This window comes from Haliotis asinina, chromosome 7 (assembly GCF_037392515.1).
Source record: "Haliotis asinina isolate JCU_RB_2024 chromosome 7, JCU_Hal_asi_v2, whole genome shotgun sequence".
In the NCBI taxonomy this organism is placed as follows: Eukaryota; Metazoa; Mollusca; class Gastropoda; order Lepetellida; family Haliotidae; genus Haliotis; species Haliotis asinina.
The window spans coordinates 47,932,168-47,951,758 of NC_090286.1; the positions used below are offsets into that span (position 1 = coordinate 47,932,168).

Sequence of the window (19,591 nt, forward strand, 5' to 3'; positions counted from 1 at the left end):
GAATATGTCAAATATGTCAAATGTCCATTGTATGTCGTACAGCGGGTATGGGATTTATACCTGATATCTGGCCTTTCGTCATTTTCAGGAGCCAACTATCTTGCACATCTCAGGGTCACGTACACGATGAACCACCTTTGACCAAAGTCAAGTCAAAATATGAGTGATTTAATGATCACCCATTGTTTTTGCAGACTCGAGATATTGTTATTCATTGTTTTCAGAACTGAGGTCGTGTTGTTTATTCAATGGTGGAGTGAAGCAGTCAGAGTTTGAGTATATGCTGTTGCTGGGGTTCCCTAATGACTATTGTCTTTGGCCATGACCACAGTCCTACATCAATTCTCGTCTCATTACAACTGTTGCTGAAGACCTATCACATTAAATATGAATGCAAGTACAATCGCCCATTACTTATCATTAGGAGTGTTTCTGTCGGAAATTGCATCGAAGAATGTCAATTGGCACTGATTCGTTTGCGGTAATGACTGTTGGTCGTGAAAGGCTATACTAAGTACTAGGCTGAATTGAACGATAAAACGACACACGTGGACCATGAAACATTCTTTATTTCATATCGTACTTCTAACGTGAAAAGTATCCCCAAAGTTACTTCATATTTGCTGATAGGGTGACTGTTGTTTTTTGTTGACAGGGTGCGTAGGTAAGAAGTATGTGAATAAATTGTTACCTAGGTTACCAATCATTCTCTCGCTTAGCCAACATCTCTGAAACATGTATTAAGATTATTTGACACGCACATCTGTCATGCTGTAGGTCAGAACAGGCAATTATGGCTGCAATAACGTTGCTGCGGCGGAATTGATGTACATGTGTAACCAGTGGACACACCGTTAATCACTTTCACGATTGTTTTTATTTTTTATTGTGGATTCTGAAACCTCTTCCATTTTTATTTACTTATCTAAAAAAATTTAAATTTTTTTTATTTTAATTTAAAAAATCAAAAAAAAATCAGTATGTTGTACATCTTAGTCTTAGGTACATCTCATCACATTTGGTAGATTCACAGTGAGACCAACCATCAACAAGAATGATTTTAACCTGATGGTAAAACACTGAAGAAAAACCTTCTTTTTGTGGTACTATGTTTCTATCCTTGAAAGGTTATATAGAATGGTATAGTAGGGACACAGGTCGTCGTAGTTGGTTGTGCAGAGTTGCGTAACTTGGGAGAGCCAGAAACCGATAATTTTCGAATTTGGTATATGCTGAACAGCAAAGGAAACGCAAGTTTAGAAACAAATGAAATTTGAAAACAGTAAGCAGTCATGTTTTTGTCCTCCATTTTTAAGAAACTTGACAAAAACAGAGTTGTGTTTCTTTTGCTGTTTAGTATAGTTTCACTTAGATTATGTTTTCAGATTTTTTTCAGTTTTCAGCACCATACCTTGCTTTCGGCCCACAAGGTAATACTCATCAACCGTAATCCTTTGATGGACATCACTGTTCACGGTTCTCCACAATCATTTACGATGCAGGATTACTTACTACAGCTACGATCCCATATGACCCGATTATGGTACAACACATCTGGTCTGTGAATCTCAGTTTAGATGCTACAGGCAAGACACAACTGACATATTGATCACAACCCATTACGACTATCATTTCACCAAATCCTTTCGATAATCGTAACGCAAAGATTTGTGTCTCCTAATGGTGGATTTAAAAACACCACTGGCACAGTCGTCACAGGCTAAGGAATTCACTGTCAGAGGTGTATTCCTAAACGCATTACAAAGCGTGTGTTCATGGGTTCGGTTTCCCCGTGTTGTTTCTAGGTTTGACAGAACCATGCCTGTACTTCCTCTATGGAGTTAGAGAGCAACTGTGCCTAAGGCGTCGGAGAACCTGTGGAGGTGCATTTGTAACGCGTTACCAAATTAAGGATGTGTCCATGGACTTGCTGGCTTCACTAAGTGGTACACCTCTAGCACCTACTACTCGTGTGTGGCAGCGTGTTACGAATGCTAATTACAACTGTTAAGCTACAGAAAGTACCACGGACAACAGACATACATGTACTATGATATGTGTTAGTGCTCACAATAGAATGTTCCTCATTCTTAGCTAATTTGAGCATAATTACATTTGTTAGGTTATCAATAAGAACTGTTGACAGTGTATTTCTCCCTGGCGTTTATAGAACTCTTCTTTGTACCCGTTGATTTGATTTGTTTAATTTCAAGAATCTAGTACACATCTCTAGATGTCTTCAGGGTTGTGTCTTTGTGTGACATTGTGACAGAGTCAGTGCCACATGGCCCCCGTACAGATGTGGCTAGCTATAAATGTCAGTACTTTCAGGGTCTGCACTTTCAAGGAAATAGTTCCATGGTAACTTTTACATTTTTAAGACTGGCGAATCAATGGATGCTGTTCCAGGTCATCTTAACTTTCACTTATGCTGTGCCATTGAAGGTGCTGTGAAATACACACACGTCTTCACACTATAAATGTCAGTACTTTCAGCGTCTGCACTTTCAAGGAAACAGTTCCATGGTAACCTTTACATAATTAAGACTGGCGAATCAATGGATGCTGTTCCAGGCCATCTAACTTTCACTTATGCTGTGCAATTGAAGGTGCTGTGAAATACACACACGTCTTCACACACGTGTGCGAAATAGTTTCCACCTTTTGCCAGCCAGTTAGGCTAACTCTGCCTGAAAGTTATTAGACTACAAAATCAATTCACACGAACAAACTTGATTGAAGACACAAGTTTCAACATTAACAAGTTGTAACTTAACAAATTGAAGAGAATGAAAATTCACAAGCCAGTCGGACTCAGTTCGATAACAGCAACATCAGGTGTTGAAATATGTTATTTTTTTAGATATGTTTTTTTAATATTTTTTTAACGGATCCATAAATCTTGAAGAGTTGTCTCTGGCAGACCATATATACATGTATCTAAATTGCATATCCCCTGGGTATAGAAAGTCTATTCTCGTGGGACTTTGGGGTTATAAGCAGTCCCGGCAATCTATGCTGCTGGCGACTATGTGAAGACTCAGAGAGAGTGAGTTTCCAGCTATATGGCGGCGGTCTGCAAATAATCGAATAATTCGATCCCCGGCGGAGGCGCCTAGGTTGGGATCACGAGGTGTGGGATCCTTGGAGAAGATACTGAGATCCACATTGTCTCAATTCAGCCAGCTGTAAAATGAGTACCCGTGATGATGTGCTGACAATGCTTAGTACATTGCATCATGGCTTTATGGTCCCCAGCGAGTTAAAAAGTACCGGAAAGTACGATAGCCGACGTAGGCACACACACACACACACACACACACACACACACACACACACACACACACACACACACACACACACACACACACACACACACACACACACACACACACACACACACACACACACACACACACACACACACACGTTGTATTATATGTACAGTTATCTTGAACGCCTCGTTAATCCACATTATATTTAAAATGTAATCTCCAAGTTAACAGGACATACTGTTTATCCATTGCACGAAAAGCATTTTACATGAGCGCGAATCTGACGTTCATACGTTTATACGGGACTGTTAACGTTTAATCGTGACGTGACGTAATTTTCACACTGACTCACCACTTCGTCGGTCTTGAGAAACACCCAGAAACACAAATAATGACCATTCAATCTTGTACTGCCATGCTGTGGGAAACGTCACCGACTTTGACTACATGGACCTTCACGATCATTTTATGGTCCATGCCAGGGAACAGAACAGTCCAAACTATCGTAAATTTGACGCCATTTATGTCTAAACCGAAAATGACAATCTTCAGAATCCTACGACCGATTAGACACTTTTGCTAAAAGTGGCGTGAAAACATATTTATTCACTCACTCATCTGTACTCCGCTAAACAACAATAGTCATTTGTGTTTAGGAGGGTACCTTTAATATTTTTAACAATGAATTTATTTTATCTAAAAGTATAGACGCAAAAGATCAACTACATCATGATGTCAAGTGACTGCTTCGTATGTTGTGTATATAAACATTAATATATGTTTAAAGAAACAACTTCATTCTCCTGACGTAATAGGTGAATGTAGTTTCGAAAATAATACAATTTTACTAATGATGCATGTCAACAAACCTAAGAGTAGACTTGTCGTTCACACTGACGACGAATTCGCATGATCGTTAATTTGTTAATGTTGAAAATCTACCGGATTGCATTGAAGCTTCTTCCGGAAAACCAGTTATAATGTGCAATAAATAATTGATGATGTTCAGGCGCATGTCGATGTTGATGGGACCGACGATGATAAAGGGTATGTGGACGCCCATTTACAGACGCTAATTCCACTGTTATGCCACTCATTTGTCCCGTTAATTAGAGACATTTCCATTTCAATATACATCTACTATCTGTCTCCTGATGCTGATTAAGATGGCTATGTAATTATCATCTTGTCCCTTGCAAATGTCAGTATGGCGTGGTTGACATCCCGATTCAAGTAACGGATCACGAATATGAGCACAGTTCGATCCGATGGACTTTGCTGGTGGGCTGGGACACAGAGTCACCTGAGGCGCCGCGATTCGACGTGCTGAGTTGAGTCCCTTGGACGTCCTAGAACCTGGGATCGTCCGTTCAAATCCAGTAACCACCAATATGTAACTATAGGTTTATCAACACATTACCCGAGAACGTACGTTTCACCAAAGTTGTAAAAGGCATCACTTCAGGATTTCCTCGAAGCTTACAAAACTGATAGAGTTGGTATGCAATTCAAAATGGCGTTAACTTCACTCACGACTTTAATGTCAGTTATTCTTCCGACCAACAACGTGAACGAAAATGCAATGAAAAACAATTGCTGTTCATTCATTAAATTTTATTAAGTCAAAAAAAAAACAACAAATCCTTACGATGTTCTTAAGTGCTCAGTCTCCATATAAATCTACCGAACGTCTGCTCAATTCATTATGTATCCCAAATGTCCGTTAGGCGCCTGTTTTGTAGGAGTGCTTTGATTAATGGTCCGCGACAGCTATAGGAGCGACAGGGACATCACCCGAAACTAATTCCGGGAGACAAGATTAACACGCACTGGAGATTTCCTTGACCCATGTCAATCAACATATGAGGTAAATCACCGTTTGAATAAAAGTAATTTTCAAAACCAACACAATCGATTTCTCATCACTCAGTAAAACGTCGGATCTAAGTACACGACTGGAATAAACGAATAAGGGTCATTTTTCATTTGCTTTGCAAAACCTTTCCTCCAAATCGAAGGTAGTTGGTCCACAACTAAACAGCATATTTTCCTCAAGGATTGGAGCATAATCACAATCTCCTTATTGCGTCCTTCAAGGCAGAAGCTCCTCAAGCGCAGGCAATAGAGAGTTCTAGTTAGGTCTGTAATAACAGTGATTCAAACAGCGACTGCGGTAACAGTAATAGCAGCTCGCGGGAACAACATCGACGTCTTCAGAGCGTCTGGAATGATTAACTAACTATTAATTAGAATGTACATGACTGTCATTCTCAATCACACATCCTGTAAATACACCTGACGGCTGCTCTCCTTCGAGGATTGATTGATACTTTCAGGTTTGACGGAGTCGTTAGATGAATGGTATAAATGACACTTGTTTTCAATGAGACAATGTGTCCACTTAATTTATTAGTGACATATGTTATTTTTCAATACAACAACTCTGAAGTCTCAGAGGGTCTCAGCTATAATTAGTTTACCTTAATTGAAAAGAGCTATTGTCCTAAAACATTACTGACTTTTTATTTATCAGGAATCATTCATCTTGTAATGTGAGGTGAGCAAGAAAAGATTTTGCTCCCCTTATATACATCGAGAGATTCTATAAGTCCCTTTATCACTCTGAGTCAGGATTCATTTTTCATACGTGCAGTTCTGTGACCGAAGATGACCTGCGTCCAACGATTCAGCCAAACAATGTCTTTTTGCACTTGTAATTACCTGAGGTTCAACGAAGCACTCATCAATATTCCGGGTGTATGATGGAACCGATTCAAGAAGTCCGACCCCCGATTTCGTTAGTCCTATCTTACAAGCAAAGGTTACGGAAGATCTCGAAACGAACAACTCCATTTGAAATTAGTCTCAGTTGTCATGGCTCTCGTATTATGAGGATGTGAAGCGGGCGACATCTATGTGTCGTGCGTTAGTTAGCGTTATTGAAGCTTTTAGTGTATGTATGTGGGAAAAGTCTAAACTTGGGTCACTTTACATCTCGCAATACAGGAAGACCAGTACACACGTGAAGATCACTTTCCAATTTGGATTCTCGGTGGCCTATTTTGGAACGCCCATTTTAGGTGTCCCCCGTTGCGGTATTGCGGAAATATTAAAACCACACTATTCACATTGGAAGCTTAACTTCCGCCCTCTCTCTTCATTGCTATAATCATATGTATATTTGTTTTATATCATATTGTAATTGTATGTGTTGCAATTTTATATACTGTTGAACTTGATCTACCATTGTAATTCCTCGGTAGTGTATTAACATGTGAACGTAGTTCTTATGGAACACAATTGTTAACTAGATTCCCATTCTCTTCCCACTGTGGTTACTTGTCATATCTTCCTACGTAACCTCTGTACTAATACGGTCCTTTCATGGTGCGAGTGTTCAAGACTCGTGATTGGAGGCAATCAGATTTAGTAGTGCAATCAGCGACCTTGTTTCAAAAATGATCGTTCGCAAGATCTCGGTAATTTCCGGGTGCATCGTGAAAACAAGAACCTCTTCCCGAGCGCCATACTCAAATATTTCTTCTAGACAGAACTCAGTCATGTCATGTTTGTTTCTCCATATTTCTTGCATTTGTCAAGTTGAATCTAGGTCGATGTAACACGTGTTCTGATTGGACAGAAAAAAGGGAGATAAATCTGCTTCCATTTCTTGCCGCTAGGTGATTTTATGAGAACCCCGAAATGTGGCCATATTAAAACAGAGGTTCGAAGGAAGATATGACAAGTAACCTCTGTGGGAAGAGAATGCTGGATTCCATGTCTTTGTTGTTTGGACGGTGGGATAGCCTAGCGGTTAAAGTGTTCGATCGCCACGCCGAAGTTTAATTCACATAAGATCTGACGTTTCATTGAAATATTAACACTTGAACTAATGGCCCATGACGATCCGGGTTAGAATTGATTTTCAGTAACCCACAATTAATTGTCGTAGGAGAAAACTAACGGGATCAGGTGGTCAAACTTGCTCATTTGATTGACACACGTGATCGATGTTCATGCTGTTTATCACTGGATTGTCTGGTCTAGACGCGATTGTTCGCAAGACCGTCGCCTTTTAGCAGGAATACTACTCCGTGCAGTGTTAAACAAGAAACTAACCAACTTGAAATTGTGCCAAGGAAATGTCGCTTTTCCCTTTAAAAACTCCCTTTAAAAACCCTTAGTAAAGATAATAGAGCTATTGCTACTTCGGTATGGGACAGTTATCTGTAGAAGTAGAAATGTGAGGTAGTTTGTCGCGTCTTCCTGCCCTATTTGCGTTATACAAGTGTCTGGCATATGTAGACGGGAACACCGAACACCTTCATGTTTTTGACAAGAAAGGCTGATATCCAGCATTACTATCTGGCATGATTCATGCCTCACCCAACACTACCACACCACACCACACCACACCGTACCACACCACACCACACCACACCACACCACACCACACCTTACTAAACACCTGGTCCTCCTTAACGCAATCTAATTCTCATATGTGAATATATACATGAACGTAGAAGACACAGGTGTTGTCTTTCCAATCTAAAGCTTATTTGATTAGTTGACTCACTGTTTCCCACTGAGACAGAAGTCAATGTCAATACTAACTATGTGAATACCAAGTGTATGCAAGACAATGCTGACATGAGACCTTTCCTAGAACGACTCAGTGGTTCATAAACACATGATCATGATTTAGCATGAATCGCATAGTCGACTGTTGGCAACAGAGACCTGTCAGTGCACACCTGTTTTTGACGCTTTTTTCTTATGTTGATAATTTGTAGTAAAAACGAAATCAATAATAAAACACATACAAATTTATATTGTATTCATTCAGTACAAATATATCAAACAATTTGATATTTAACTGAACAAAACTCCATAAAACTCCCGCTGAAATCTTCTACATGCGACTGACAAACTGAATGTATGCAATGTACAAATATCCATTCAGTAAAGTAAGGTACTATATTCTAACCATGGTAAACCCTGGTTTTCGTCAGTTAGTAAATTATTATGCAAACATATATAAAAATTAGGACGCGTTGTATGTTTTTAACATTCATGTCAGATAAAGGTGACAGTCACATCGTTACAATCGTTACCATCTTCAATCTGTTGACAATTACATTGACCAGACTCTCATTCTTCGTATTCGAATAATGTTTACCATGCGAAAACTATAGAAGTATCTAACTGTATAACGTAAATTAGCGTATCGATGGAATTTAAACGATTGTGTAGTTCACTTGGAATTATTAAACACTAATGAGACGCTAATTTCAACTGAAACTATTAAGATGTCACTTTCAGGGAGAATTCCTACAAGAGATATCTGTTGAACCAGATTGTAACTTGAATAACATGACACGGCAACCATCTCTTGTAGTCTTTCCTTCGTTAATTGATCAAATTAACATACATTGTAAAGTTAACGGGCTGAACGACTAGCTTCGGTGAGAACAGCGTCTGCATGATGCTATACATGACTTCCTGCCAGGCTGACGATAAGTCAATCGATGTATTGATTAGATATTTGTCTGAATTACTCAGACGGCCTATCGTGTTTTAGACATACACTACGGCCCGTTTAGCATCGATGTAAATGTGCCAAGGGCCAATAAATTAGGTCTTTCTTTGGAACTCTTCGATGTTCGGAATTTATTGCCGTTTCAACAACTGCCAAGTGGCAGAAACCTTGTGAGAAGAAATACATCATAATGTCTTAACGTTGGTGTCTGTTGAGATCAAAGTATTCTGTTCTTTCCACTGGGCAATGTCCTGTTATCCCTTACCCTTGAGGCCATCAAATACACACAAACCTTTATTTCACATATCTTTGCTCTCATAAATTGAACACTACAAGGCACCTACGTCTGAAATCAGTGTAATGAGACTCAGCCATGACGATTCGAACGTCTCACGTGGTAAATTTCGCGAACACAATATTCGTGTCTGCATAAGAAAGCATCACTTATTGTAAAGACGTAACATTTGAAAAGGAGAGTCTAATGCGGGCGGGCCAGCTTGGGTATCGTTGTCTGTGTAATGCGCCATGTTTTTGTTGCAGCCGGTCAAAATGACATCAGATAACTTATTTCAATAAATTATCTTTCCCGCATTTACTGAGTCTCAACAAAAATAGATATTTCGTATTTAAAGCATAACGCAAACTACAGAAGGTGTTCAAAGAATAGACGCATTAAAGGTCAGCATTCAAGATCAGCCGTGTTAATGGTCTCAACACATTTCTTTAATCTCACCATAAACAGAGCTAGTAGAACATCTATAGAATGATAACAAGTTAAAGCTATTAACATTTCAATATTATTTCAAAGGAAAGCAGTATTTCTGCAGAAGGTGGATGGAATTTGCCGTGAATTCAGTTTCGACTGGCTGACTGGCCATGGTGCTTCCATTTATTAGTGCTATTCTGGTCTTGTCATACGATGTTTATGTTCGAATTCAAGTAATAATGATGCGGATCATTCTTCCCAAACCATTAGGCAAATGGTTGTTTCAGTGAAGTCTCCAGCCATTACGTGTTAATACGTCTAGAAATCTCCTTAGTTCTGGATTTGGCATAAGTGACTGATTATGAGGTCTCAAACACACAGTAATATAGAATGCAGGCGGTAGGTGCTGTGTAAGCCCAAGGTTGTGTATGAGCTAAATAAGTACCTACAGTCTGTGTTGATAATTTCTGACCGACTAGGCTATCAATGGCACCGCCGGTTGACATTTGCTGATAACAAATACAAACAGTTTATTCGACACTACATGACAAAACTTTATGGGATATCAGTTTCTGTATTTTGCCAGTGGACAATAGATTGTTATATCGTTTTCGAGCATATTCCATTTCTATATCACTAACTTCTATAATGACACTCAACAAATCATTCGACACTGCGTCACGATGCATATTGACATCCAAACAGTAATGGCGGCACTGGGACCCTAGGAAGCAAATCACCTACTTAGAAATTAAGTAAAAAAATTCTTGAGAGCATCTTAGAGTTTAAAGTGTTTGCGCGTCACGCCGAAGATTCCCGAAATGTGTACAATATATGAATACCATTTGTGGCATCCCCCGGAGTGATATTGCTGAAATATTCTTAAAGAGGAGAACACTACACTCACTCACTACTAGAATCTTGTACAGTCAGTTCTGTCGTTGTTATCAATTCTCAGTGCCAGTTTCCATTGAGTTCGCAACGAACTGATATTAGCCATGATAAGTTCGTTATAACCGTCCAGCACATGTGAACCGACATTTGTCGAGGCTTTTATTTACAGGAAACTGCGAATTCCACTGTATATGCCGTGTACTTGGGAATACTTTCACCATCTTACTTCGACCCTCATGCTCACCTAAAACATTTCCTCCCATAACAGGATTTCAACCCTATTTGACAACGAAAATTACAAGGCTATTTTGTGGTCTAATGCACGTCCAAAGTCATCAGTCATTGCCTTCGCCGTCAATTTTCGACCAGAGATGAGATTATAGATACGTCAAGTTAAAAGGTTATATTGTTCAGCGTCTGAAATAAGGCGACGAAAATGTCGGACACTTTGATAAAATATGAAAATATCACGAATCGTAGGCGTCCTAATCGCCTTTAGGTATAATTACTGCCCAACTGACAACATGCCAGACTCGTTTGATGCTTATTCTGCAAATGTAAACAGCAAATTGACGTAGAGACGAGGTGTCTGTTCTTGGACATGTGGTACACACACCATGCTTCAACACACATTCATTGACACCATATCTAATGACCTCAAAGACGCCCACAAACACAACCATTTACTGGGAAGGTAAAAATTTGTCGATGCACTAAACACCATGTTCAACTTCTTGACTATGAAGGACACGATTTAGCTCTTAATGTATTATAACCATTTACCGTCGCAAACGATTGTTGCAGTTTAGAACCTAATAAATACATTTAATCCAAACGTCTATTTCATAATGAACAATGCATGAACATGATTTCCTATATGGATCGATATTACCCATCAACTGTCAACCGGATGTAGGGATGCGCTCGACATTTTGATTAGCTCTGGATTCCACTATGTGTTTTGTCAGTCGCTTAAATCTATTTTGATTTTCCAAAGGCAGAAAAGAACAAACCTTGGAGACATTGAAGAATTGGTAGACTCTTTGGCTGCTATAAATGGCTAAATCATACGCACTACATTATTGTGAAATGGCGTGCTCTGAGAAGTGTTCGCTAGAATACAGATTAAGAATATTTTCATTGACATTTGACTAGCACATTGCCACACGAAGATTTGCCTGTTTCCCTTCATGGTTCTCCTTCAGGTCGGTGCGTGCACGATATTCACCGACCTAATGATATGTTTTTTTACTTCTTAAAATTTGATGATGCTTAAAACAGGATCAATGACAAGAGCAAAGTTAGACCAAAAATAGCTTACCCAAGACATATATGTTATACCGGATAAGTCACGTAAAAATTAATAAGCCGGTATGGATATCTAAGCTCTACAATAATTACACTTAATTCACCACTGTCGGTTTCTGGAAACCACCTTCGCTGTTAACCATTACACACTTATACGCGGTATTCAAGGTATAGATTATTTGGGGAATTACATATAAGAGGTGATGATCTTGTCCCATACTTTTTATATGGCCATATGTGCGGACTTCAAAATTCTTTTTTTTTTCAAGTTTTCGTAATTGGGAAAAAAGACGCCAAACCACATGTTTATTGTGGTTAGTGTGACCTGAAATATATAGCTACATATACAATTAGTGGATTGCTTGCCGAAAATTTAAGGCAATTTTAAATCTCTACGTTGATAACGTTCTGAATTTGTAGTTTATTATATAAAACTAACAAACACTGCAAGGTGAAGGTTGTAATTAAGGTCTTGCTCAATCCTGGAATATTTTACCTCATGTTACGAGAGTATATTTTCTGTAAATTGTATTATTATTAAGTGATAATTATTATAAGTGATAATTATTATGTGAGTCGCAATGTTTAAAGTTTTGAGTGATAATTCTTATCGGCCACATTTCGTATCATAAAAGTTCAGTGCTTTTCCTACTTTGGCTTTAAGGTAGCGATTTAGAGTTACCGCCCTTGGAGTTTATGTTTTGATTAGTAGAGCGTACTTCCGGGAGACTACGAGAGAATTCTACGTTAATGGCGATGGTCGTATGTGCTCGAATATTCAAGAGTCGGTGACTTTGTATGTAAAGACTGCTTGTCATATATAAAGGCTGGACACACACACATATTAACTGGAGTACACTAAACTGCCTACCTTTGTCAGCCTTTAGACAACAGCAGCCTGAAGGCTCGCCGTGTTACATTCAGTATTACTGTTTCTCACTCTCAGGCCAAGACTTCGGTGAGTTGAGATAATTATACTCGTGACTCATGACTTTAGATTTGACTCAGCTGCTTTGTACATGAAACCTCTCTTGTGAATTATTTGTGTTATATTTTGCTGGTTCTGAGGGGATTTCTTATAAGATTTCTTTCTTATGTCATAGCAAATTATTCACCGTAACACTCATGATACTGAAATCTAAGACTAATGACATATTTAGAAACACGTATTCCATCACCGAATATCCAATTAAGTGTAAGTTACAATTGCCAGAGGTCGCAATTCCTGAGTACTACGGACCTTGAATTGCCACTATATTAAACTCCATGCGATCATTGACACCATACTCGTGCTCATGGCAGGTTACTGCACCCTGCATCCCGTTAAAAGTATAGAGAGAAAATAAGAGACAAAACATCTAAAATATTCATTACAAAAAAATAAAAACAAAACCATTTTCTTATGCATGAAAATCGATCCAAATGTCAGTTGTAAGGTTCCGACTCGTCGGCACATTGTTTTGAATCAATGTCAAACAGGGATGATGTCAGGATAACCCAGGTTCGATTCCCAACATGGGTACCTAGTGTGAAGCACATTTCAGGTGTTCCCCGTCGTTGTATTGCTGGAATATTGCTAAAAACGGCGTAAAATCCTTTTCACCTCCATGTTCCAAGCCGATTGCTCCGCTCGTCAACCTCCCCACTGCTTACAGAGTCTGACGTGAAAACAGCCATGGTATCAAGAGCGTTCTCTGCTGCAGCCCCTATCTCTGGAACATTCTACCACTCGCCCTAGAAGATATAGCATCTGCTGACGCTTTCAAAACTGCCCTCAAAACTCATCTTTTCAAACTCTTTTTTTCCCACAGACATTGTCTACAATCTTTTCTCTTTAAAGCGCCATTGAGCAATACCATTTGGAAATAGGCGCTCTATAAATCAATTATTACTATTATTATTGAACCTAAATTCACTCACTCAATCACTTTATTGAACAAAGCACAACTCCTGAATATACACATGCGGAATAACTGAATCAGTTCGAATTAATATAATTTGTTTAAATGATGCATTAAGTCAGTGTTTTATATCGCAACCAGTACTGCGGCTGTTCAAGTGTGGACTCGTGAGATCCGTAAGGCTAACTGACGGGCAGAGACATCAACAATTTCTGAGTCTAACTAGCAGATAATGCTGCTAGATTGGATTTAATGTCAAGTATGCCTTACATGGGACATGCCAATCCGCTTAACTGACGCCGTGTGTTGTGTCCAATATAGCAATCAAATGTGTTCGTGGTATGTGTGTGTAGGTGTGCATATGTGTGTACTGTGTTTCTCTACGTATGTGTGTCTAGATATGTGTATGTTTTTGAGTCGATATCTGTATTTCACAGACATATCTGTATTTCACAATCATACTGTGTGCAGAGCGCACAAATGCAGTGGTAAAGCATCTATCATATTGAAGGTCAGGGTTCAAGTCCCGGTTTAGGCACACCGTCACTGTCTCTCAGTTCACCCAGGTGTACCCATGGAGTTGAAAAAAATAGCGGAAAGTAGCATAGTGTCCTGGATGGGAGCGCCATACAAGCGGACTATTAATATACCTGTTACTATTTATGTGTGTGTGTGTCTGTCTGTCTGTCTGTCTGTCTGTGTCTGTGTCTGTGTGTGAGTGTGTGTGCGTGCGCGCGCGTGTGTGTGGCAAACAAATGCTGTTCGGAGACATGAATATTCCATTTCAAAACCCCACGTATTTGTTTCAGGAAATATAACGGTATTGATCGTGATCATCAAAAACAAAAGGATGAGGACAAGGACTAACTTCTTCTTGGCCAACTTGGCAGTGGCAGATTTTCTTGTCGGCATTCTGTGCATCATACCGAACCTGTCTGTGAGCCTTTCACCGAAGTGGGTTCTCGGGCGCGTAAGTACATGTATAGTATGTCAATGCAGCGTTCTTTCTCAGTGTCCCGTTGCTTAGATGTACGGTACTTGCTAAGATGAAGAATGCCGATGACACATTCTTAAATGTAAAGAAACGTATATGACTGTTGACTTTACTAACTCAAAAGACATTATATAACTGCAGTGTTTGTTATTGATATTGGTCACAAGCGATTATGTGTTACATTTTTCTTGACTATAAAGCATCGTTTACATAACAAATTACCGTCCTGGTACTTTGTATACGATTATGCTTAACCGAAAAAATGTCTATCTACTAAAAAAAGCAGTCTGACAAAATTGAAAATCAGCTAAATATCATTTGTCGAATAACTAGACTCCTTCAACTTCGGCATAACGTTCACCTACTATTACACAATGTGTGTTTATAAAAGCACCCAAATCCTTGTCACAATCGTCCAAAATGCCTACATGTTTCCCTAAGTTCGACGTGAGGGAAACAAATATGACGTACAATCACCACCAGAAAAAGACGTGTATTTGTTTTTCTGATCGGTTGACCATCGAGCTCACGCTGTTACAGATCAAGCGCTCTAACGGGGCATGGTTGGGGAAATGGCCACTGCATTTCAAGAATCACGTTGCAGGAATCAGCAGGTGGTGTTTAAAATCCTGGACCTAGCTCTCTTAGCGCGAAGATAGTCGTAAGTGCCACGTATTAACCTGAACTTACGACTATCTTTGCGCCAAGAGAGGTTCGAAAATCTAGCTCCTCGATTTTTAGCAAAATGATAATGACAAGGACCTTAATTGATATGGTACCCATACATCCCCACACATGATATTTTGGCCCTGCCTTACTCTCCAACTGTGCCTTGACGAGGACAGGCTGTGTTACAAAGGGGAAAAAATCTATAAAAAAAAATAAACTCAACTTTTCATTATGTGTGGAAATGGCAGTGAAATCAACCTACAAACCATCTAGCAATGGCTGCAGTAGTAGACGCAACTGCTAACATTGTTTCGACAATATGTTATGTGCCATATGATATTTGCTGTTTAAACAACATAAAGTTAAGAGAACAATTTATCCCTAAAAGCATACCGATATGTACATGGAGCATTAACGCCTAGCATCAGGTGTTGACCGTAACTGAGGTGTTATAAGCAAACAATATTATCCCTATTTTATTGTTGAGTTCTTACGTTGCAAGACACAATCACTCTACTGGGATATGTGTTCAAGCACTTATGCTCAACACGAAGTCCTTTTTACAGTGTAACAGCTTTTAACACTATTCGCTCACATTTGAGTATAATAACTAACCACTGGAAGCTGACAGTGACAAATTAGACCCTCCGATTGTGTGAGAGTCCATGAGACAGTTTCAATTATGAAAATACTGTATTAATGATGGTACAACCGTTAACACAAGCGGGTACTGTGTGTCTTCAGTATATTTTCTATAGTATTACAAATGTCAATTTGATGTATTAATGGTATAGACAGTGTCCTAATTATGTTGGTGGACTTTCAGCTCTTGTTAAGAGAGCTTGTGCTAATGGTGAATTGAAAGCATGCAGACCAACAGGGAAACCAAAAGTGGGATTCACACATCGCGCTACTTTGGGAATTGACGCCAGAAGCCGTTGTTGTGCTTTCCATGTAGAACTAGGCTACATGTAACTTCAAAACTGAATTAGGAAGCGAACAGGCAGCGGTTCAAGTGAGAGATTGTTGGTGTTGGCTACCAGGTAAACCAAGTAGAAGCAGAATTGAAACATGCATATTTGCGGCCGAACGTTGCTTGAAACGTTCTGTAAATACTCGACTCTGTTCTATTCAAACCGCTATTAAGTATACCGTTTGTGATAGGTCTAACAAGAAACATCTTGGCATTACTGAGAGCAGCGAGTAGTAAGAGAGCACATATGTTCAATCAAACATCGCTGTGTCGAACTTTGAAGTGTCCGAAATAGGGTTGCCTTCCTACGTGTTAATTTTCTATTCATCATTTTGTCGAACAGCGGATAATTCTAATTATCTACTTAGATGTAGTGTAGTGGTTAGAGAGTCCGCCAAGAGGATCGAGGGTCGCGGGTTCAATCTCCGCCCGCATCATCCCAACATATGGTATTTGTTGGTCCCTGCCTGAACTTGGCATTAATGGGCAGAACAAGGACTGGTCCACTTGGGGTGAGTGAGTGAGTTTAGTTTTACGCCACACTCAGCAATATTCCAGCTATATGGCGGCGGTCTGTAAATAATCGAGTCTGGACCAGACAATCCAGTGATCAACAACATGAGCATCGATCTGCGCAATTGGGAACCGATGACATGTGTCAGCCACGTCAGCGAACCTGACCACCCGATCCCTTTAGTCGCCTCTTACGACAAGCGTAGTCACGTTTCATGGCAAGCATGGGTTGCTGAAGGCCTATTTGGAGCCAGTAGAGTGTGTCTGAGTGGGGTAACCATGCTTAACTGGGAAATGGCATCTCAGTAAGCTAGCACTGCAAAACTAGTTTTAGTCTGGACTGGTACAAGCACACACACATACACGTCGTCATATGTGCGAAATATTCGACGTTAAACCCCATTTCACCTCACCTGAGTTACGGAAGTTCGACTTAACAGTATTTGGGTGTATGTACCCCCACCACTACCACCACCTCAGATTGAGAGCCCACTGGTAGAGATTGCGATTGTTTAGGATATTCTATATAATCAGCGTGTCTATTCACCGATACCGACTACGATTGCAGTCTCTACTAGTAGGATCGGAGATTCTATCGCTAGAGAATCTGATCGCAATCTCTACCAGTAGAATCTCCGATACTACCACATCGCATTTGTTTACCTACAACATTGTGATGTAAGATTAGTACTTACATAAGTGTCAGCATGTTCGCATGCGAGTATTTTAAAAGAAACGCCACACCGATAGATGTTTGTCAAAGCACACAGTTTAATTTGCTCTATCATCCCTCAATACGGAGGATTGAATTCAAACTTAACAATAATGTTGAATCTTTGGGAATCACAGTTAGAGTTCACACAATAACAACAAATAGTACCATTACGATACCCCAAAATCAATATCTTGCGCTTGTGCTGATGCTCTGCGAAATGCCTGATCGAGTATAGGCGACGTTGTTGCCCTTGGTTGGAGGTCATTCAGTTTTCTTTGAATCTCATACCAAAGGTGTTCTATGACTTAAATCCGGATGTAGTGCAGTCGACTGTAAAGTTTTGATGCCATGGTGTCTTAGGAAGTCAATTGTTGCTCTGGCAGTGTCAGTGTTGTTTTGCTGGAAGATTTTGGGTCTTATGACTTGGTCAGTATAGCGAACAGCTGTCACACCAGCTGTCAACCGAGATTCTGGAACACCACGGCGCCAACTCTCTGGTTCAGACCGATTGCACCCCACACCATGCTGCTTGGACCGCCTCACGAGTCTCTTTCACGGTCCTCCATTGTCGATAATGCCAATTTCGATGCTGAACTGCCCAGTGCTGTCGGTATAGGCGGTAACGAACTGTGAGGACAGGACCACGATAACGTCTGTAACAGCAGAGGTTTATTCCGCGCAAACGTCAACGCAATGTATCAGCACTAATGGATCTGTTGTGAGTTCAAACGGTCTAGCTTGCTGTTTCCGTCGCTCTGGTTAAGCGATCCTGCAGATGATTGCGTACAATCTGTCGGTCTTGACGTTGTGATGTTACTGAAGGTCGTCCGCTACGTTGACAGCCTTTGATGCTGTTAGTGGTCTGATACCGCTCCTGACATAAACATTAAAATGATTGCCTACCCTTCGAACAAACTGGCCAACTTACAAACATCCGAAGGCTTGATACCTCTGATCTCTCATAAGTCGTGGCATGTTCGATTGTGTCAAAACAAGAATGATTTCAGACGAGTTTCAGGACTTGTCTCTATTGGTAGGGTTATCACGTTCTGCACGTGCATTTTCACGAATGTCATACAAAACCCTGTACCACCCTGCCTTTTTATGTGCGCTTGGACGATATGCTTTTTCATCAAAACACATTGATGTTAGTAATAAAAGTCAATTTGAGTTGAAAAACATGTTAACCAAACGGCACAACCGTAATAGAAGCACCGCTTAGCGCAAACAAATTGCATTTAGGTTTGAAAGGAGACGTTTCTTCTGTAACTGAGTATAGCATTTGCTGATTTGTTAAGTATTACTACTTTGAAACCAGGATAATATGCCCAAGCCTTCAGTTGGCATGCAGCAGGTCTCCGATGCCAATTCTGTATAATTAACTATCAATCGTTTCAGTTTGGGAGTAGTCCTTGTAAAGGCAATCTTTCCAACTTCTCGAACCAGGCCTTTGAGATACTGTAAATCACATTAGGAAAGCTCATTCATTCGTAATTGCTTTCAGTTATTACCTATGGGAGGTAACAGTGCTGTAAGGATGCTTAAATACGTTTGTTTGAATCTTGTAATCTTATCGCAATGAACCTTTCTATCCTACCGACTTTTTAAACGAATTACATTAAAAAGGATACTCTTCTCTGTACTCATTCACTCAAACTGCGTCATATCAAACCATCTAAACAGTGGCTTTGAACTTTTCTTTACTCTTTTACCAACGCCTCACTTACATTATCTACACGTGGGTTTGTGTCACAGAAAACTTCAATTTCATAAATGAAACATTTCAGTTGTAATTATGACTAACAACTTCTGTAATTCAGTTTTATCAAGTCAAAGTATTAACGACCCTTGTCATTTAAACCAGACTTGATGTACCTAAGGTACGCGCGACACTATGTAGACAATCGAGTCAGTGAAACAATTGATGACAGGCGTCGTTGGGGTTTGGTGTCGATGGGTTTCTTCTCCAGTGTTCTTGGAAATCAAAGAAACAACTGAGAAAACGAATTCATTGCCTGATCCGGACTTAGACAAAGAAATTATGGCAGTTTCTGAATTGAGATGTACGACATCCGTCGAACAATTCACCATCAGTTCCAAGTGA

At 39.8% G+C, this 19,591-nt stretch overlaps 1 protein-coding gene across 1 annotated transcript in view; it reads left to right on the plus strand.

The window, feature by feature from the left end:
* LOC137292219 (trissin receptor-like) overlaps positions 1–19,591 on the plus strand; it is a 47,162-nt gene that overhangs the window by 23,104 nt on the left and 4,467 nt on the right. Inside the window, exon 3 of the mRNA XM_067823795.1 lies at positions 14,433–14,593. Coding sequence (XP_067679896.1) covers positions 14,433–14,593 — 161 coding nt within the window. The remainder of the gene's footprint in view (positions 1–14,432; positions 14,594–19,591) is intronic.